This window comes from Sinohyriopsis cumingii, chromosome 18 (genome assembly GCF_028554795.1).
Source record: "Sinohyriopsis cumingii isolate HCF-2022 chromosome 18, ASM2855479v2, whole genome shotgun sequence".
Lineage (NCBI taxonomy): Eukaryota > Metazoa > Mollusca > Bivalvia > Unionida > Unionidae > Sinohyriopsis > Sinohyriopsis cumingii.
The window spans coordinates 76,308,594-76,331,695 of record NC_142978.1 but is presented as its reverse complement, the minus strand read 5'-3'; the positions used below and the strand labels follow the sequence as shown (position 1 = coordinate 76,331,695).

General features: G+C 35.6%; 1 protein-coding gene across 2 annotated transcripts in view; it reads left to right on the top strand.

Moving 5' to 3' along the window:
- LOC149777015 (neural-cadherin-like) overlaps positions 1-23,102 on the top strand; it is a 149,821-nt gene that overhangs the window by 51,905 nt on the left and 74,814 nt on the right. For both annotated transcript variants that reach the window (XM_089941765.1, XM_089941766.1), the window contains exons 12-17: positions 1,462-1,636; positions 2,656-2,799; positions 3,645-3,751; positions 10,024-10,188; positions 16,092-16,413; positions 20,164-20,630. In XM_089941765.1, coding sequence (XP_089797891.1) covers positions 1,462-1,636; positions 2,656-2,799; positions 3,645-3,751; positions 10,024-10,188; positions 16,092-16,413; positions 20,164-20,630 — 1,380 coding nt within the window. The remainder of the gene's footprint in view (positions 1-1,461; positions 1,637-2,655; positions 2,800-3,644; positions 3,752-10,023; positions 10,189-16,091; positions 16,414-20,163; positions 20,631-23,102) is intronic.

Genomic DNA, 23,102 nt, shown 5'->3' with positions numbered 1-23,102 from the left:
TCAGAGACTATAAATAAAAAAATTACAGAGTAATAACTGAAATACAATCATGAATGGAATGCAAATGAAACAGAATGCATGCAAAATGAAAAAATTCAGTTGTAATTGTTTGTTCAGTTGGGATGGGGAAATATCTCTATGCACAGTTCTATCAGAAGGTGAAAAAGACAGGATTTTCCAGGGAAACCCTTATATTGACTTTAGGATCAACTGAAAAGGAGGGCATAGGTTGAGCCTATGCCAGACCTGGACTGGTTCAGGTCTGAGGTCAGATGACATCTACCATTGAGGTCCAGTAGCAACTGTTGTAGGGATCAATCACCACATGTTGTAGGGATCAATCACCACATGTTGTAGGGATCAATCACCACAGCTAGTACATTATGTGCAAATGGCTGTGTCCATATCATGTCAGTAAAGGTCCATGACTTAGATTTTCATGACACTGCACATGTATATATCATGACTTCATAGTGTGCCACTTGCATTAGCCATGCCTCATGACTCAAGGGCAAGGTCACAACAATGGAGAATGTAATTCTATGTAATTAATCTATACAATTTTAACAATTAAAGATACCTCAATGAGACTTTAGTCAGCTGATATCATGTATTGTTGTTTACCATACCACACTCTCTTCCTCAAGATCAAGGTTATGGCAAGGGAGTATGTAATTCTGTGACTTGTATTCAATAAAAGTTGACAAATGTAATCCCTACAGATATATATAACCTTTAACCAGGTCAACATCATATCAGAAAAGTAATCAAGTCCTTAGATCAAAGGTCAAGGTCATCAGTAAGAAAACTGATGATGGGGTATGACTGCCATTTGAAGTAGTCTTATTTAGCATAAAGAGTGGGTTAGCTCAATTTGCAATGTAGTGGATGTTCTGTTAAGGTATTTGGATCAGGTAATGCATTTCATGAAGAAACCAATTCATTCATTATTAATGCAGTACTGTCAGTTTATGCAGGTAATTAAAATCATTAGTTTGATAACAATTTCCATGTTATCTTTTATGAAAGTGATGTTATTTGGATGTCGTTTTTATGTTATCTGTGTTGGATGCCATTTGGACAATAACCGTGGACATTCGGGAAAGTAATATTTTTTATGATCATTACTTCTGGTAATCAATTTATAATTTGTCCAATTGATGTCCCATCAAAGTCGGAACTATTTTTCAGTTATGCTTAAGTCCAAAACAGTGAGAATTGTGCAGAACTGAATTTTGATCTAAATCACAGGAGTTGTAATTGTTTAATTGGTAATTTTACTTAAAGTAACCGATGTTTCATCTGGTAGATTAATTTGGAATAGCACTAGTGCCAGCTGCTATATCAAAACCTCTCGCCATAATGCATAATAAAATTAAAATGATAATTGGATGGATAAAATACATAAATAAATGGATAAATACAGTGTATATAAATAAATAAATTATTAAACTTCTTTAGATTCAAAGGTATCAGATAGAAGACCCAACTCAGAGTTTTGCCATCAACAGTACCACTGGTCGTGTGACTACAACAAAAGTATTAGACAGGGAACTGAAACCATTATATTTCTTTCAAGTCATGGCAGTGGATGCGGCTCCTTCAAACCGGCCTGGTGTCACTGGACCCAATACTGGTAACATATATTTGCATAACATTTTTGCTGAGTCATATATTATTTCATAATCCCTGATTATTATTTTTTTTTTGATATTACAAATGTATAACATAACATTACACACAAAAATATTGTGTTATTATATCACACTTTACATTGATTTAATACTCAAGGCACATAAATGTAGCTCAAATAATGCCACAGGATCTTTAAAAGAATTTTTTACAAGCAAAACATCTACCTTCCATCATAAAATAATCAATAAGAATCTTATACTGGTGCACCGATAATGTGCAGATATTTTCCCATTGTTGTGGGTATGTGGACAGATAAATCGAGAGTGCAGATTTTTTAAAATGTTTAAAATGACATTGTTCAACTTTGTACTTATTTTAAAAATCATTCATATATAGCCTGATATTCTTTTTCAATATTTCTTTTATAATTGAAAAATAGAAAGCTGATGGATTAAATAAGGCAAAATACCATGCAGATATTTTGTATTTTCTACCGAGTTTTTTCTCTGGTTTTCTAGAAATGTGGATTTCCAAAACGACAGAAAAAAGTGTGGATTTTGTGCAAAACCTTTGTAGTCAATCAGTTACATAGTATTCGTTATCATATTTTGTACTCTTTCTATTAAATATTCTGTCAAATGTAGAAAATGAATTATGAAAATATTATATTTGCAGCTAAATATTAGAGGGTATGAAAAATTCCTCACAATATGCTATATAATACATGTTCAACTGAGGCCAATCCATTGCTCAGAAGTGGTCACATTCATTCTGACTTTAGTCTGTATGAATTATTTATGAAAACATAATTTTGTTATCAAAAACTCTCTATACATGTTTAATTATGCATTGGACAAACAAACAATGTGGGAAAAACATCATGAGTGTTTTACTGCAAAATAACGTGTGAAAGTAAATATCTCACATGACTATGAAAGCAATGTAAAATTATTATCTGTAAATAGTTTCTAAAAAATATCCTTTAACCATTCATAGCTTCATGGTGTCACTTTATTCCAGGGGCAGTTACAGTTTCAGTTACAGTGAAGGACATAAATGACAATACACCATCATTTGCATACAGCAATTACCAAATCTCAGTGAAGGAGGACACCCCAGCTGGAGGAAGTGTTGCCATTGTTAAAGCTACTGACCTTGATACATGTAATTGAATGTTTTAGTTCTCTTTTCTTGATATTAGAGTTATTGTCACCTGTTAATTTGTTAGTGCTTGGTTACAGTAGGGTACGTGCACACTAATATATTTTAATGGCACATATCTTCTACATTATTTAAGACAGAGACATCAGACCATTAAGTATGTTTAGTGGAGGTATACATCATATGGGACAAATGAACAACAGATAGACACCAAAGAATGAAAAAGAGAGATTTAATTTTGTTCTGCCATACTGCAGAATTTATGTATTATTGATAGTCTGATAGTGATTTCTGGAGATAGAAATATGTGAAAGGAAATGGTTTTTATTTTATTTTGCTGGACGGTAGCAAGGAAAATAATGTAAGACTTTATAGTCATGTTTAGTAATGTATTCATATCTAATTATCACATTACAAAATTCACTCATATATTTCAAGTTTAATGTAATGGAAACATTTATTTATTAATTCTATGATTATATCCATTTGCTTATCTGTGTGTAGATAGAGGTAATATGAGATGCATGCAGATGTTTATAGAATTTTAAAAAATGAGCATACGGTATGTGTAGATAGACATTTATAAAATAAATAGAACTTTAAAGTAAGTTAGTAAATTTATTTATTGATAACCAATTTATTTATCCATTTTTGTTATAGGTACAATTAATAGATAGAAAATAAATAAGACAATAAATGATCAAGTACATGAATCATTAAACATAAACTAGACCATTTTCATTTTGAATATCCATTACTGTTGTTTATTTCATTTTAGTAATGATTTAAGTCTATCAAATTATGCTACAGCATTTTATGTGATATTAACCTGACTTTCTTACATGTAGCTGATGAATTGAAATATTCCATAAAGGAAACCAGCCCCTTTACAATACAGCTTCGCACTGGACAGATTGATGTTGCAGGTGTTTTGGACTATGAATCACCAATAAAGGTAATTCATCAGCTTTCTTCTATCTGCTTCATTTTATAAGTAGAATTTATCATGTGTCTGATTAAAAATAGAATGATTGAACATTATAACACCTTAAGATGTGCCACGTTTGGTACAATGTTCTGTTGAGGCAATGTTGTCACTAATTTTGTTGTAGGCTTTGTATATGTCTTCCAGCATGTATATAATAGGAAATATCCAGGTGTGGATATCAGTCAGAAAAGCACTGTGCTGAGTGCAGAAAGGACAGTTTGATGGTTTGACCAAAGTTGCTCTGTCAAATACATTAATTGATCACATTGACATTAAAGGATTACTATTGGCTACTTCCTAATCAAGTCCTCCCAGAAAGATGAAGAATTGTCTTTCCGTCTATATATTGTATAGATGAAGGTAAATAATTCTTACAGATTAACAGATTAACTCATCTGCTGTATATCTACCTGTATTGCAGATGCAAGCAGTTTTAACTTTCACATGTAACTGTGACCATTGACTCTGAAGACTCTATTCCAATTTGTATTTAATTTTGACTATTCATAATTTATTTTCATTGGTATAGTATAGTCAAAAGGTTGTTATACCTGGTGTGAAAACATTTTGCATTATTTCTGGCGGATATTTTAATATTTATGCAAATATAAACTGGTTATTATTGTTCATTTAATATAGATTGGTAAGACAAGCTTTTCTGATATAATTGGATTGCACTGTTAATTTTAATGTTCTTACAAACTTCTTAGGTTGTCTTGGTAACATCTTTCATTACTGAGATGTCAGTCAAGTTTAGGAACTACTGACATTTTAAATCATGGAGGACAAACTTTGGATACATCTGGTCTGCATAAACAGCACCTTCTTACATCCATTTAGCATGGGTGTAATGTGGGTAAAATTTGGTCCCTTCTTACACCCATTTAGCATGGGTGTAATGTGGGTAAAATTGTCTGGTCCAGCATGTTGAAAAGCCATTTGAAGGACCATGTAAAACGAGCATGCAATAAATCACCAAACATGAAATACTAGGCATTCATATAAATTCAGAAACTTTGACCAGCTTTATCGGGGATATCAAGATGCCATCCCTACTGCTCATGAAGATACCAAAAACAGCGCCTACAGAGACAATCATTAAAGATTGAATCTTCTCCATCCTAAGTGTCAAGCTGTAATGGAATTACATATAATAGCATTCTACAGCAAGCTCTGATGTCTGGAATGTTCACTAGTGAGTTGGACCAAACTAGGACCATTTTTAAAATCGATTGTCAGACCACTTGGCATAAGTCCCTACCCTTGCCGATGCATGGAATTAGGAATATTGAAATCAGGTGTGCAGGATTACTCTTCAAATTTGCCATCCAGTGTGACCTGCAAATTATATGTCATTCTTTGTATACTGCCCTGTCTGTTGATATTGGGTCCAGCTGTCCTGGCAATCAGTGTATGGTTTTGGCAGTCAAGAACCTGTCATCATACTTGGTGAACAATATATAACTTGACTATTTCTACAGTGATTGAGTCATGTGCTCAGCCAGACTGACCATATCTATGATACATGCTGAATTGGCATCACATTTAGAAATGTCCAAATTTGCCTAAATGAACATGCCATATGGACATTCCCCAACAGAACCATACTCTGTGATGGACATGATTTGGCTGGCACTACTAGCATATCTCTCAAGTAGAACATTTTTTTTACACATTGTGACAATTCATCGTCAGTGCTGTATGGAATGCTGTACCCATGGTATAAAATGTATTGGAGTAGGACGATTCCCAGTTGATGAAGGGTGGCGACACAGACATGACTGAACAATGGCAACCTTTTTATAGCCATGTGAATTATAGGCCGACATCTGCACCTAACTTACAAAGGTAGGCCAGGAGGATATAGAGAAAACAAGTCTCCTTCCCCAAGCCTCCCGCCAACTGCAATTGGATAGGCAAGGTGTGGGAAAGTTTCCAAGAGCCTGTATCTGATGACTTACTCGAAAGATGCAAGAGTGCAAGACATCTTTCTTTGACATTAAGTTATTAAACAAGTTATTTCCTGGCTTTACTAATCGTTGTATATGTTTTAAGTAGCTACATATACATTAAAGTTTTAGTATTTGTTCCTGAAAATCTGCATTTTTGTCATAAGCAGTCAGTATTTTTGTACTCTGGGGTTGGCAGCTATGGTCTTGACCAGTCCAATGCATGTTTTCATATACACATTCACACTGTGCCATGAAGATACCTTTGATTTGTCTATTCCCTGGTAATGGACTAATTCCATGCCCTTCCATTCTCAGCCCATGGGCCATCACGAAAATATTGGATTGCATCATATCCCACTTCAGGACCTTCTCCTCCACAGCGAACGTGATGTATCTGGACGATATCCTGGAAAAGCATTTGGTAAGTTTGGTTTTGGTACATCACATGAACAGCTGTTTCTACCTCATTCAAAGTTTAAGGTGGATAGCCAGTGTGGAGAAGGCAGATCTTGTCCCTTTTCAACATCTTGTTCATCTATGTGTGGAGTTTCTAACTCATATCATCTTGTTGTTTGTTCCTCCCCAATGCATTTACACTATTGTTGATGCATCAGAGAAGGCAGCTGCTAAGACATTTGTCTTTGTCAAGGGAGTTTCTTCATCTCCTTGGCCTTCTCATTGTGGTAGTAGACCTGTTATACCTAGGCCATTTTGGCCAATGTGAGTATGTGAGAAAACTTGCCAGTAGCTTCTTGTGGGTCAGTGGTTCTTTTTGGGTTTTCTCCAGGTTCTTTCTCCACCATTCTTACTGGCTGCCATGCATAACCTATCTTGTGCTGAAAAGTGGCATTAAAGCCTACAACAATAACAGCAATACCGTGGCCACCCTAACATGCAGATATTTTTTTTGGCACCGTGGTACCAGATATTGGGACATTTAAATCACCAGATTACAGGCTCAACAAAAATACAACACTTCCTGCTCCAATGGCAAGTCAGAGTGTCTAGCAGTTAGAATATCTTTAGAAGCCCCACAACTGAAAACCAGTCTGACCAGGTGCGTTTTTGTCCAGTTGGGACCACACTTTCTACTGGATTTTGTGGTGGTCGGTGGAAGTGGACACTGGCAATGAAAGGCTCTTCATGTCAATCTCCTGGAAATGAAGGCCATTCTGAATGCCACCCAGAATACACCCAGAGGAAGCTGCTTCTGATAATATCAGACAATTTGGACATAGTGACATACCTCTTTAAACTAGGGGATGAAATAATGGGACCTTCATATCTTTGTATGGGAATACCTTTGTTGGTGTGCCCAATATCATATAATTATGCAGGTCCAACACATCTTGGTCAAATTTGTCCAGGTTGACTCATTATCAAGGAGAGGTCCACTGCTACCGATGGATTGGTCTCTTCCCCCATCCATCTGCACTGCTCCATTGGCCTAGTAGGTAGAGCATCTGCCTCGGATGCGGGTGGTCATGGGTTCGATCCCTGGCTGAGTCGTACCAAAGATTTACAAAAATGGTACTAACAGCTGTTTCACTTTGTGCTCAGCATTAAGAGGTTAGTGTTAGGACTGGTTGGCCTGGTGTCAGGGTAATGTGACTGGGTGGGACATCATGCTACATGTCTGCGGCATGATGCCCCAGTGCTAGACATCACTATAAACTGCCACATTGCAGACATTGTAGCGATATGATTGAAAAATTCTTAAATCTACTTTAAAAATCCAAATCACACACATACACATCATCCATCTGCCAGTGAGCCTGATACCTATGAGGCTGATCAATGCTAGACCAGTTCATGACAATGTGGAATAACAAACCATTACTACTATCATCTCTACATTTCATGGGCTGTCAACACTCTTTTAACATATGCCTTCCATCCAGCAGTTCTAATACTGAAACTAATCCAGAAAATGATGGCAAGGACTGCTAAATAATCCTGACAACTCTTCTTGGATGGTGATCTGCTTATTTGCAAAGCAATCGATGTACCCTAGGAAAATCATAATAATCTTCATGCTGTACAGGCAATCAAAGCTTGCAGCTATTCCTTTAAGCCTGGTTCTTGTCCAGGATGCCCCATGTGAAAAGGAGCTCAGTCCTTTAATTGAGGAGTGGATCACTGCAGTTAGATGGCCCTCTCTGAAGGCATTTGAGAAAAAGTGGCATGTTTTCAATAACTGTTGTCATGTTAATGATATCACACCTCTCTCAGCCTCCATCTCCCAACTGGCAAACTTTTCTCTATTCCTCTTTGATGATAAGAAGCTAGCCCCTATCACAATATGAGTTTTGCCTTGTCCAGGCCACGCTTGCTCACCTTGCTCCCAAAATGGTACCTCTCCTGGGTTTTGACATGACTCAACTCAAGTTCAGGCCCTTGTCTTCCTTGTTCCTGAAGCAGTTATCATACAAGACTTGCTTTCTAATATTACTATCTTCAGCTTGCTCTAATAGCTCAATTGTACTAATGATGCAACCTGCTTTTGTTTCTAAGAACACGGTTACTGTTGGTAGGCAGCCAGCAAATAACTATCCACTCTCTCTCCTTCATCAATCCTTTGAGATAGGTAAAGCTGCAGGACCATATCTGAGGTGCAGAGAAAATGTCTGGTAGCTGTCAAAGGTTATTCATAAAAGTTAAAGCATACCACTTAATGCTAGCTTCTTGGTTCAAGGAGATTATTAGATTGGCTAAGTCTGAACTTGGACAGGATTAGGTACGAGTCCTAAAGATTTCAGCTCAAGAAATATGCATGATTTCTACAAGTCTGGTCTTTGAATGTAATGTCCCAGTTTGAAACAGAGGGTAGTCACTTGGCTGACACACCCAGTCAGTGTTCCGGCATTTTATTGCATGACATGGCCTATCAGAGGAGAGAGCTGAATCTTGTCAGTCCAGTGGTAGCAACGCAGAGAGTTACTGTGACAGCACAACCTCAGTCGTGGGCATAATCTTGCATCTTTTGCTGTATTCACCTGGAAACCTTTAAATGCAAGTCAATGACAAGGTGCTTAATCTCATAGGTATCACCCTCAGATACATATCTATGGTTGTGCTAACATCATTTTGGGAGTTTACTCTTTCAGTAGAGCAACTGCTGTGACAAAAATGAGTATGGGTGCTCATGCATTTTTTCCTCCTTTTACATATTCTCTTTATATTAATGTAATTGGTAATGGAGAAATATATTACTAAATTGTTTTTCTTCAAAAATACCTGATCACATTACCATTGATCCCCCCACCTTTCTAAACAAATGCAAGCATCCTGTTCAAAAGTTTTGTTCAAACTTTGACCACTTAGTGGGAACAAAGGGGGATAATCATTAAGAGCTACTTTCCTCTGTCATTATGATTTATGGAAGGAAATACATTTTTTATCATTAAGGGAGGGAAGGATTGAGAGGTAGAGAGTCGTCTCCTAATATTAATGTGACCAGGTTAGTATTTTCATAAAAATGTAGTTAACTACAAAAGTTCCTATCCCACTTTGATTTTTAATAGCTGAGGATAGTCAAAATTATCGATAACAAAAAGCAAATTCTAATTGTCAGGTAGTCTGTTCCTTATGACTGCATAACTTGTGGCTAACTTGCTGTTATATTGTATTCTCACTCTCGGTGTTTAGCTCATGGTATGCACAATCTTATTAAAGAAGATGAGAAGTAAATAATCTCAGAATAACTGTTAGTGGTTGTGAAATCCACGTTTTGTTCCAAGTTGATGAGTCATTACATTAATGTGATATCCAATTAAGCCTGGAACATGGATGTCTTGAGTCTCAAAATAGAAGCAGATTTTGAATACAAAAATGCATGCTCTCTGTGCCTAAATTATGTTCAATCCATACCGATTGGGCCAAAAGTAAACCTTAAAAATAAATCCATTTCATCCAGGTCCTGTCATTGTATTACCCATGTCTGTCCATCATATCCTGTCACCTTAAAAATAAATCCATTTCATCCAGGTCCTGTCATTGTATTACCCATGTCTGTCCATCATATCCTGTCACATCATATATGATCCAGTAATGTCCTGTGCATTGCAGATTTTGTTTCCATTCATCATTTTTAGATGGACTTTAAACATTTTGAAAATTTTGGTTGTTACATTTTTACCATTACTGACAGAATTTAGAGTTATGGTCCTTGTTTTATTTTGATTTTATTGCCAATTAATTGCATCATTTTAGTGGGGGCGTTCATGTTTTTTTGATATAATTCTAATTTAAAACAATGTGTCTGGGTTTTTTTCTTTACAAAAACAGAGTTACACCTTGACAGTGCTTGTGAATGATGGGATCCACTCTGCATCAACTACCGTCCAGATCAGTTTGATTGATGTAAATGACAATGCTCCAGTTGTTTCAAGTTACTCATTTCTTGACATTGTTGAGGAAGATAACACAAATTTGCCCAGGAAACTTGTAAAGGTAAAGGTTTTCATTCTATGATTGCACTTTTGTTGCAACAAAATCTACTGACATGTGGACATGTTCAGAGTAGCAAATTTGTAGAGAACTGTACCCTGAAATTACACACATTGTCACTTGAATACTTGATGGTATTGCTGTTGTTTGAGCAAAACTATATATAAGATTTTATAACAAATTTGTAAATATAGTACACTTCTTGATTAGTTGAATGTAGAGTGCTTGCCTTAGCCTCTGCATTGATTTACTTGTTACAGCACATGGTTACTACATTAACTGTAAAGCTGTGTAAGCACTGGCCAAAGCTGTTTGTTATGGACAAAATGGCATAGGTAAATTGGTAATTGTTTGGGTTTTCGAGAATAAAATAATACATTTTCCTGAGCATTTATTAATGTTGGACAATTTGTTATATATATCATCTATATAAATATTATAAAATTATTATCGTAGAGTCAAAAACTGAGAAAAGCAAAGCCTAAATTCAAGAGTAAGTATGTGAACAGCATTCAAATACAGTGTCAGATACAATAAGGAGCAGGTTATAATAAACAAATAACGGTAAACTTCAACATGATATAGTAAAGTTAGTCTAACACCATTTAACCTGGATGAACTTCAGCATTGTCACACACACACACATACACACACACACATACACACACACACACACACACGGTTAGTAGTGTATATTTTGAAGTCCCTTTTCATGCATAATGTCTTCTATTAAGTACTGTTAGAAATAACAATTTGTTATGGAAAATGGTACCTTATTGTAATCTACTCCTGTTTTTCATTAGCAAAAATACTGTCGGCTTATTAAATAAATTATATGAACATAAATATGCTGAAAAACGTAAAAGAAACTTTATTAATTCACACTGATTCTTAAATAAGCATAGAAAACTTTTTTGCATAGGAGCTGGTATCACAAAACAGGTATGAAGCAAGGATGTTGGCAATTTTACTTATTTGGGTACAAATGCAGATTCTTGGGAGCAATCTACCAGAAAACAAAATAAATCCGGATCTGCCAGCACATTGCTCTTATCCCACAATAGCAAATGCAGGACAAGACTGAGATACTGGGAGCCACATCAGCACAAATTGGCCTCAACATCCACAAAGACAAGACCAAGATCCTCAAGATCAGTTATGTCAGTAACAACCCAGTCACACTGCTGGGAAGTTCCCTGGAAGAGATGGAGTCCTTCACATACCTGGGCAGCATTATCAACCAGCAAGGTGGCACAGACGCAGACTTCAAGACAAGAATCAGAAAGGCGAGAGCAGCTTTCTCACAACTCAAGAACATATGGAGCTCCAAAGACATTTCCCTGACTACTAAGATCAGACTGTTCAACTCCAACGTGAAGTCAGTCCTACTGTATGGAGCAGAGAACTGGAGAACCACCAAGTCAACTGTAAACAGAGTTCAGACCTTCATCAACAGCTGCCTAAGAAGAATTCTACAGATCCCATGGCCAGACACCATCTGCAACACCAACCTGTGGCAGAGAACCTCCCAGCTTCCAGTAGAGGACGACATCAAGAAGAGAAGGTGGGATTGGATAGGACACACCCTACGTAAGCCGCCAACCAACATTACCATACAGGCATTGAGGTGGAACCCTCAAGGCAAGGAGAGAAGGCGACAACCAAGAAACACCTGGCAATGCGAAATTGAGGCAGACATCACCAAGATGGGTCAGACCTGGAGTGAGCTCGAGGTGATGGCACAGGATAGAAGCCTTTGGCGATCTTTGTGGGTATCCTATACCCCATCAGGGGTGACGGGCAAAAACTGACTGCGAGCACATTATGTGACATCAACACCGCTCTGGTTGCCTAACGGTTATAGCACCCACCTTAGATGCGGCAGGTCGTGGTTTGATCCCCGGCCGAGTCATACCAAAAACTTACAAAAGTGGTACTAACAGCTGCCTCGCTTGGTGCTCAGCATTAAGAGGTTAGTGTTAGGACTGGTCGGCCTGGTGTCAGAATAATGTGACTAGGTGGGACATCGTGCTACATGTCTGTGGCATGATGCCTCAGTGCTAGACATCACTATAAACTGTCACACTGCAGACATCGTAGCGATATGACTGAACAATTGTTAAAACTACGCTAAAAATCCAAATCACACACATACACACACACACATGTGACATCAGATAAAGGTCTGTGTTCTTTGCAATTGGACCTGACTTTCCTGTGAGTATATATATGTTATGCTGTGCTAAGTGAGCTCCAACAAGATCATAGTTTGTCACAAGTCATGCATTTGAAATTTAAGGTTGTATGCTTTTGTAAATAAATGCTTGAAAAAGACATGATATTACATTATATATAATATAACCTGTAAGATGTCACTTGTTAGTTAATGAAAATGAGGAGAAGAGATAACACGATGTGATTGCAAATACCATATCTTATTAAATAATAAAAAAATCAAATGCTTATATAATTTGTGTAATTGCAATAACAGTTCTATGAAATTAAATGAAAAAGTAAACTTTCCTATGTGTATATGATAAAAGGGTTCTGTGATCATCAACCCGTACAGATTTGCTGAATTTGTTTCCTATTTTATGGACAATACTTTTCACATCCTGCTTTACGTATTGATTCCTACATAACGGTAGGTTTTCAGCTGAAAATAGCATGAAAAAATTTACACTTACCTGTATAATTTTGAGCAAATTTGGAATCCTTAGACCCTTGGCTATGCAGCAGTATCAGTTCTACAAAAAAGTTAAATATTCTAACATGTCACAAGCAATCTTTTTTATAAAAAGAATGAAATTTGATGAAGATGCTAAATATACTAAATTATATACTAAATTATATACACTGAAATCTGCTTTATTATACACCCATAGAATGGACAGTAGGCTGAGTGTAAAAAAAAAACAATTTCCTTATGTTTATCTTTATATTTCACCTTTTTAAACAGCTATCCTGTCCATAAATAATAAATATAGTGTATAATATAATAAAATCATTTGATATTTGGTTCATGCGATGGTCATCTTCTGAAAATGCACATATTGAATACTACTGTATTCATGTGATTGTTGTTACCATTATTGTCCTTTTTGACTTGGAGCTGGACATTATGTATGACAGAATCTTGTGAATGCAACTAGTTCACGAATTTAAATGACTCAGAATGAATATTGGGAAATGTTTTGGCCATTATCTGATGATGCTCATATTTACAAATGACTTCGTTCCTGCAGTTTTTGTTAGAGCTGTTTGGGTGTGAATCTCAAACAGATTTCACAGAGAGGGTCATTATCTCATCTATGTGCTCTAGAAACTCTTGTCATAGTTATAGCCCCTTTATAACCTAACAGCTGGATGCAATATATGGGTGAATCTTTTCAAAGCAGCTACTTTTTCAGCATTTGGTAGCACTTAATATTGTAATAACCTGCATTTAGGGAGTGAGGTAAACACTATTCGTATAAGCCACCCAGTTCGGTCGCAATTTCTTTAAAAAAAAAGCAGTGCATTACCAGTGAATTGATTAAATGAGTTGATGTTAATATTTTCTAGGATCCTTTGTTTCGTTTACTTCGTCGATTTAAAGTTAGTATAGTCTACATGTTTTGAGTTATCGAAAATAGGAAGTATCATGCCGGCGGCTAACATCCTTGATAATTTAATTAATGACTATTTCTAGTTAACTGTTTAAGACTGCACGATTCATACTTAGTGTGTTTATAGCCCCTGATGTTTCATTTGTATACATCATCGCATTTAAGTTTGGATTTTCTCTCATTTATTTCTTTGATGAATACACATGTTGACTCCCTGTCATTCGGTCTATATCGGTAATATTGTAAGAGTGCATAACATGAACCATTGCTATGAGCGCCAGCATAACACAGCATGTGCCGCAAATTACAAAACTGATTTTCTTTTCTTTTCTTGGGGCAATTCAGTCGCAATGTAGCAATGTGTAAAATATCCATCTGGTAATTGCTATAAATAATCATTGTGAAAATTGACTAAATATACAAATGCAATACTAGCTCATGCTTATTTGAATATTCCAACAAAATTTGTGGGTTTTGCTAGAACTGTGGGGTTTGTGGGCTGTTGGTTGTGGGTTTTGTTAGAACTGTGGGTTTTGTGTTCTCTGTTGGTTGTGGGTTTTGTCAGGAGTATATAAGGTTTTGTGAGCTGTTTGAGGGGGTTCAGTCAGCTAGCAGCAGTCAAACTAGGTACATCCCAGTTATTGTGAGTTTAATTTATTTTTTTATTTTGTTTTGTTTAGTTTATTATAGAGTTATGTAACTTTAGGCAATATTTTGGACAGTACAATTTTTTAAAAAGTTAATTTAAGTACAAATCAATTTTTATTTAAGTTATTTATTTTTTTAATTATTTTTAATTCTTTTTCTCTCTTCCAAATTATATGCATTCTAGTCATTTCTAATTTATTTTTACAAGCAAACTAGATATTGTTATATGATTTGTTATTTGAAATTCAGTTATATGGTCAAGTGAGTGTTGTCCTCACAGACCAATAGTTTTATTTATTTCTTTATTTTTTTTTCTTTATTTAATTAGTTTTATGAACCTAAAGACATACAGACAGGTTTCTCTACCTTATAAATATATAATTCCTTTTCTTAAATTATAGTTCCAACAAAGTTATTAGGGAAATAGAATGTCTAAGTCATTGTGAGTGTCTTCCTCACCGACTTGACATTTTAAATTCAATTCAACAATACTTGATTATTCTAGCAATCTATAAAACGTAAGTTATCTGTCTATTTTATAATTGGCTAGTTGTCTAAGTCATTGTGAGTGCATTCCTCACCGACTTGACATTCTAAATTCAGTTCAACAATACTTCATTATTCTAGCAATCTATAAAACATAAGTTATGTGTCATTAGTTGTCTAAGTCATTGTGAGTGCTTTCCTCACTGACTTGACATTCTAAATTCAATTCAACAATACTTCATTATTCTAGCAATCTATAAAACGTAAGCTTTGTTTCTATGTTATAATGTATTAGTTGTCTAAGTCATTATGAGTGTTTTCCTCACCGACTTGACAGCCAATTTACTTCCATCTATACCAATTCACTTCAAATAAGTATTATGCTGTAGTTGAAGTGTAAAGTTAAGCAAGTGTTTTCCTTGCAGATTTTACATTCACATATTACAATCAAGTCATAGTTCTTCTGTTGTAAACTTTATTGCAACTAAATCCACATATGGTAACTCTAATATAATTTTCATTCATCAGAAGAAATAATACACTGAACTAATAGTATAGTGCTAACGTGTACCCTGACCTTGCATGAAATTATCATATACCATATTGTACCTCAAAACAATGATAGTATTTTGGCTTAGTACAAAAAGAACAAGACTGTCATGGTTATGAACGGACTTTATTCACTGTTTCTTAATAAATGAATCATCTTGTGTTGTGGTTGAAAATAAATCAAGAGTTCAAGTTTAGTTCATTCTCCCCTTCCTTAGTCAGCTGATAAGAAGCATACTCATACTCATCCCTGGTGCCATACTCCAAGATATAATTATCAGGACCTAGCTCGGCCGTTACAGTATTATATTATGGTCATCATCAAAAGATGTAGACCCATCTTTGTACTTGCACTGTTTTAGGAAGTTGTGCATTTTTTTTTCAATACAGACTTGATCACAAGAGTGGCCAGTAGAAAGTTCAACCCTTTTCAAATGTTTGCATCATGAGGCACATTCCAGGGCAAAAATGTTGCCATGCAGGAGGGTGCATCACGTCTATTTTGTAACCCTTAACTCAGAGGTAGAAGGATACTGGAGAGAGGGGGTATATTTATCGGATGAAATGGCTCCCATTCCGCTTGTTACTAATTGTTATCTTTTTTTTTTTTTACAGGTCAGCGTGTTTGACCCTGATGTAGCTCGACCAAACAATTTTGAATTTTCTTTGAGTGGATCTTCAACAGATGGTTCTGATCCCAAATTTTGGATCAGTAAAACGTCCGGAGAGCTCTACTTACTCAAGAGTCTTGACCGAGATTATCCCAATGGCCGCGCTGAATACACTTTTAATGTGGTCGTTCAAGATGAGCCAAACACTCCAACTGTGCAGTATGGCTATGGGTCCATCTCTATTAAGCCACTGGACATAAATGACAATGCTCCTGTATTTCAAGCTCAATCACTTAAACAGGATGTTCCAGAGCAGTCAATCATGAGTGAGTGTGTTTTTTAAAAATTGTTTTCAATTTTATACTTATGAATTGCAGTGTAATACAGTGTACCCATTTCTTTATAGATAAATGGTTAGTTTGGTAGGTAGATAGGTCATCAGACAAACAGAGGCACTTCAGCATGTGTCACTACAAGTAGTTCCAATTTTTAGCTCAATTGATCATCATGTGACGGCCTGTTGTCCATTAGTCATCATGTGACGGCCTGTTGTCCATTGGTCATCATGTGACGGCCTGTTGTCCATTGGTCATCATGTGACGGCCTGTTGTCCATTGGTCATCATGTGATGGCTTGTTGTCCATTCTTGAGCATCCAGTAGCAGAAGGTTGTTATTACTGCTGCTCATACACTCCTGGGAAGATTGCCACAAAATTCTACACAAGCATTCGTCCAGTGTTCAGATATTCATATTTGACTGCATTTTTGATAAGCTGTCATCTAAAAATTACATCAGAAATATTGTGGATAGCCTAGTTTTCAATACAGTTTTCCATGAATTTGTTGGTCAAAAGCTCTCATGGAGATAGTTCAGATTTAGCTGAGTAGACGAGTACATATTCAAAATGAGATGTTTGTGCCAGCTGCATCAGGCATAGACCAGGCAGGGCTCCGAAAAAAATTCCCAAGCACTTGTCCCTGGGACAAGTGAGTTGCAAGAGTTACTCCTTCCTATTTTCATTATACTCAACACAATACACTTCTCTGCTACACTGCTTACGATTTTACTAAAGAACCATTGGATCCTGATGCATGCTTGATACTAAATTGGGTATAAACCATGAAAATATTGTGTTCTAATACTTGGCTCCTTAGACAGAGATATAAGCAGAAACAAGGTCTGCAACTCAGAAATTTCAGTTGCACACATATAACTTGATTAATTAGTGGTATTCGCATTTACAGTTAAATGTGTAAGCAATCCAGATGTCTGATTTTCCTTTTCAAAAAGCTGTTACACATTTTTAAAAGTCTGATACGGGATAAGTTAAGAGTAAGATTATGTCAACATTTTATGATTCATGTCTGGTTAGACATTGTTACACTTGCCCCATATTACTACTATTATCAAGAATGCAGCTTTATTATTATATTGTCACGTCCAAGTATAGATAGCAGCAGATAAAAAGATAAGCATGTGATTAGTTTTTACAACAAAAATACCAGTAACTTCCATCTAAAAGAAGAATTCCAGCTATCTCACTTCCCACCAACTTTTGTACTAAATGAATCATTTTGGTCAAAACCTCCATTCTGAAGAGCTTCACATCGAAGCAATTAAAGAACGATTGTTGACTGACTTAAAGAATTGGAATATTTTGACTGGGTGGAACATGATGATACATGTCTGTGGCATGATGCCCCAGTGCTAGACATCACCATAAACTGTCACACTGCAGACATTGTATTGATATCACTCAAAAATTGTTAAAGCTACTTTAAAAATCCAAATCACACACACACACTTGGAAAGATTGTAAAGTTTTTGGACATGTTTTATGTATTCATTGGTATTCATTCTCTTCTGTTTCATGCAATGATTACAATAACACAAGATCACTGCTGTTTCATGCAGTTCTAATGTATACAATAAATATGTGGTGATTATAATAACACAAGATTACAGTTGTTTCAAGTAGTTCTAATACATATGATATATAGTCATTATAATAACACAAGATCACTGCTGTTTCAAGTAGTTCTAATCCATGCGATATATGGTATTTATAATAACACAAGATCACTGCTGTTTCAAGTAGTTCTAATCCATGCGATATATGGTATTTATAATAACACAAGATCACTGCTGTTCTAATGCCTATGATATATGTCAGTTATATTAACAAAAGATCACTACTGCTATTCTGCTAGTAAAAATACATGATTAAGTTTAATTTTTATTCATTAAAAGTTAATTCTCACAATGTTCTGATTTAAAACCTGCCCCCACCCACCTGCATTGAAAATCCTCCCTTACAAATTCCCTACTGAGAAAATCCTGGAGAAATCACTGTTAATGCATTTATTGGCAATCAATCTTTACAGCATGCTATTTGTAGCAGTTACCTCCCCAGGACAAATAAAGAAAACAGCCAATTATTGCCAAAACTGGAGTACATTTTCTTATGAAAGCTTCTCAGTTTTCTAGCTTCATATGGCATAGATATACAGCTAGTGTGCAGAGACCAGTACATTTGTTGTGATATATGTAGATTTATACTAAAGTCAATAAGAATAATAATGAAGATCAATTCTTAAAATACTTTTGTTTTTTATGGATTTAAGAAGTAACAAAGTGAAAAAAGAAAATGCTGTTTTAAATCTGCATACCTGATTTTGCTTTTTCTAAGTCTTCATACCTGATTTCATATGCACTCTGTGCACTTCCTGTACATCTACTTTGTGCAGGACTTGACTTTAGGTTGTCGTTACCAGGAAGGGAATGTGTAGTACAACTGAATAGAAATCATATGTGATGGAATGTGTTATAGTGAAATTGGAATTTTTGTGATACTTGATGTGAGACTGGGTAGTACCTAAGTATGGTTGTTGATCTCATGAACTTAATGAAATTAAATCTTGTCTCTATATTAGTCCATGGGATTTTTTCTGTTACTGGTTTATCTTTTATGCCATTTAAACAGTGAGGTCCAGCTGTAGTTGAAATTGTTAAAAGTAGAGCTATTTTAAAACAAGAACTCCTGCCAATCACTGAAATCACTTGGCATTACTTGAACATCTTGATCTCTGTGGCCTCAGATCATGTATAGATTTGTACAGCAGCCTTTTGCCTAGAGCACTTTTCTGTTCTATATTATTAGTTGCATAGTAGTTTACTGTAGTGTACATAATGTTATGATTGTCTTGAATCCCAGACACCCTCTGTCAAGGGTGAAGGATATACCAGGTTCAAGACTCCTATAGTATTCCATACACCATGTTAAACTAACATGTGATGAATTTGTTACCTTACAATTATTGCATAATTTTTGTTGTTGAAATGATAACACATATGAATATCTCAGCTGCCATTGTTCGGTATGCAGGCAGTTGTTTGCTTTGTTTTAACAGCATGGTAAATGCAGCAGTTACCTCACTGGGGCCAAGAAAAATTTGTGGATAATTTCAATTGATAAAAACACCAGAAAGTAACTCATTTCTCGATATAACAAAATCATGTCATATGTTTGGATTATATGTTAGATATCTGCATTCAAACTTCTGAAGCAGAGGTATCCACAAATTTTATTTACCTAATTGTGTATTGCCAGTTGTCATGTGACTTGCATCCTGCTGATGAGTCACATGATCCATGTATGACCTTGTTGGAGTCCTTGCATCCTGAAAAAACCATTTGTTAACAATAATGCTAAATGTTATATCTAGTTAATTTACCAATCATATTCCAAGCATTATATTTATGGGGTAACTCAAAAAGGTAGAGTAACTAAAAGATAATTTGAGGTCAGTAAACAGTTAATATTATAGTAAATAGACCACCCTCAGTTTGGGACCATGGATTTTTCATAATTTGGATGTATTTTATTATTGTTTCAAAGGTGATGGTTTGTACACTTGAAGGGACATTGGCTTCTGCATTAGAAAATGGACTCATTTATTTTGTTTATTTACATTATTTTACTGGCATGAGCCATTGTTAAAGTCTATTAAGATTATACAAAGATGGATTTATCATTTACGCATTTGCATATTAAATCTAACTTTTGCATTTTCAGATACCAAAGTAGGAACAGTTATTGCAGAGGATTATGATTTTGGAAATAATGGGACATTTTCTTTATCCTTGGAGTCCCAGTCTGACCCCGGAACTTTCCGACTGGATGCCAATGGAGATATTTATACCAATGTTGGGCCTGCAAGCCTTGATCGAGAAACTAAAGACTTTTACACAATCACAGTGAAAGCCACGGACAATGGTGTTCCAGTTCAGTTGAGTTCTACGGCAGCTGTGAACATCAAACTTGATGACATTAATGATCATGACCCATTCTTTAAAGCAACTTACAATGTCACAATGTCAGAGCTTTCTCAAGTCCAGTCTGAGATTGTTCGAATCAGGGCCTATGATCTAGACATTGGAATTAATGCTGCGATTACCTATTCAGTCCCAGAGGAATTCAGAAAACATTTCAAAATGGATACTGATTCAACAACAAATGAGGGAGTGCTCACCGTTTTCAAGGTAGTTAGAGAAATGTTGAGTGATCAAGCAATATAATGTTTCAAAATTTGCAGGAGTGCTGAAATGGTGAAATATATTGCAGTTTAGTGATGTTCCAATTGATCAATTTGGTTGTGTATCTGTCACTTTCAGTGAAGTGACCAATTGATAGGACATTTTTTTAATCAAGTTTGGTCAAAATTCATTTTTGCATCTTTGTTGCTCATTTTTACTTTTGGCTCATTACAAACAATACCACCTTGCAAAGCATTTAAAACAATAATCCCTGGCAAAGCATTGAAAACATTATCTCCTGGCAAGGCATTTGAAACAATAGCACCTTGGAAAGCATTTAAAACAATAGTCCCTGGTAAAGTATTTACAACAATAGCTCCTGGCAAAGCATTTAAAACATTAGCTCCTGGCAAGGCATTTAAAACAATAGCCCCTGGCAAAGCATTTAAAACAATAACCCCTGGTAAAGCATTTAAAGCAATTGTCCCTGGCAAAGTATTTAAAATAGTAGCCCCTGGCAAAGCATTTAAAACAATGGTCCCTGGCAAGATATTTAAAACAATAGTTCCTGGCAAAGCATTTAAAATAATACCCCCTGGCAAAACATTTAAAACAATAGACCCAGGCAAGGCATTTAAAACAATAGTCCTTGTCAAGGCATTTAAAGCAATGGCCCTTGGCAAAGCATTCAACACAATAGTCCCTGTCAAGGCATTTAAAACAGTAGTAACTGGCAAAGCATTTAAAACAATAGTCCCTGTCAAGGCATTTAAAACAATAGCATCTGGCAAGGCATTTAAAACAATAGTCTCTGGCTGGGCATCCTGTTAACAAATTAATCCCTTATTGTTCAGTCATCAATCATCTACAATAAATCAAGAATAATTTATTTGATTCCATATTTTTCAACATTTGCACAGTGGAGTGTGTATGATGCAGCCATGTAGGAGACAGAAATTAAGCCAGGTTGGACAGTGGGCCAGAATACTTTGTGCCAGATATACTTTTGTGACACAAGAATGCACTCCATTAGTTGTTGGTGCTGCTGTTGATAATGGTGGTGATGATGACTGGAATGGTGGTTTTGGTGATGACAAGAATGATAGTGATGATGGTGATGATGATGACAAGGATGCGTGATGATCATTATTATGTTGGTAATAATGATCATGATAATAAATATGATCATCATAATAATGATAAGAATGATGGTGATGTGAATGATGGTGGTGATGATAACAAGAATGTGGATGAGGATGCTAGGCATTGATAATGAAGCTTACATTAATGAAGGTCTTGTACAGATTATGGTGATATTAATCATCTTGAGCTTTGATCAAAACAAGTTATATTAATAACAACCACAGCAACAAAATAAAACAACAACAGTGAATATGGTAATTTAACTAAAATTAATCAACTAAAATTTTCTATGAATAATTGAATATGGAATTAGAAAAAATAGATAGCATTTACAACTCATAAAACAGCAATATAACAAACCAACTTTATGAAAGTGATTTTTCTGAAGATATTATTTATCAAAGAGAAATGTGTCACCCAAGTTGAGGTATTTAGGTGTCTCAGTTATTTACATACTGTACATACATATAAGTTAAGGTATTTAGTTAGCTCAGTTAAATACATATTGTATAACTGTACTGACCTGTAAGTTGAGGTAATTAGGTGTCTCAGTTTAATATATACTGTATATCCTTGTGTATAATTTGATGTATTGAGGTATTCTTTATATACTCATGTATAAGTTTAGATATTTAGGTATCTCAGTTAAATACATGCTGTATATCAGGGATCTCAAACATTTGGCCCATGGGCTTCATTCTGCCTACCAAGCTGTATCCTGTGGCCACAAAATGATTGGTGTCACAGGGTGTCATGAGAGATAACAAAGATGGTGCGGTCCTCAGGGTAGTTTGAGTTTGAGATCTCTGCTGTATGTACTGATGTATAAGTTTAGGTATTTAGGCATCTCATTTAAATACATACTGTGTATACTCATGTATAAATTTAGGTGTTAGGTATCTCAATTAAATTCATACTGTATATACTCATGTATAAGTTTAGGTATTTAGGTATCTCAGTTAAATACATAGTGTATAATCTGCCATAAAAGTTGCATCCAGCTGCAAACAACTTGTATCCAGATCTGCTACAGCAGATTGATGCCTTTTGTTGTGACTATTCTGAATAAACAAGATTGACTTGGATCTGCCAGCACATTGTGTAAGAGATCAGTTCCATTTGTTACAAATCATTAGAATAAACAAGATAGACCCAGGTCTGCCAGCACTTTATGTAAGCAAATTAATTCCATTTGTTACATTATTAGACTGCTCTGGTGGCCTAGTGGTTAGAGTGTCTGCCTCGGATGTGGGAGGTCATGGGTTCTATCCCCGGCTGAGTAATACCAAAGACGTAAACAAATGGTACTGACAGCTGCCATGCTTGGCGCTCGTC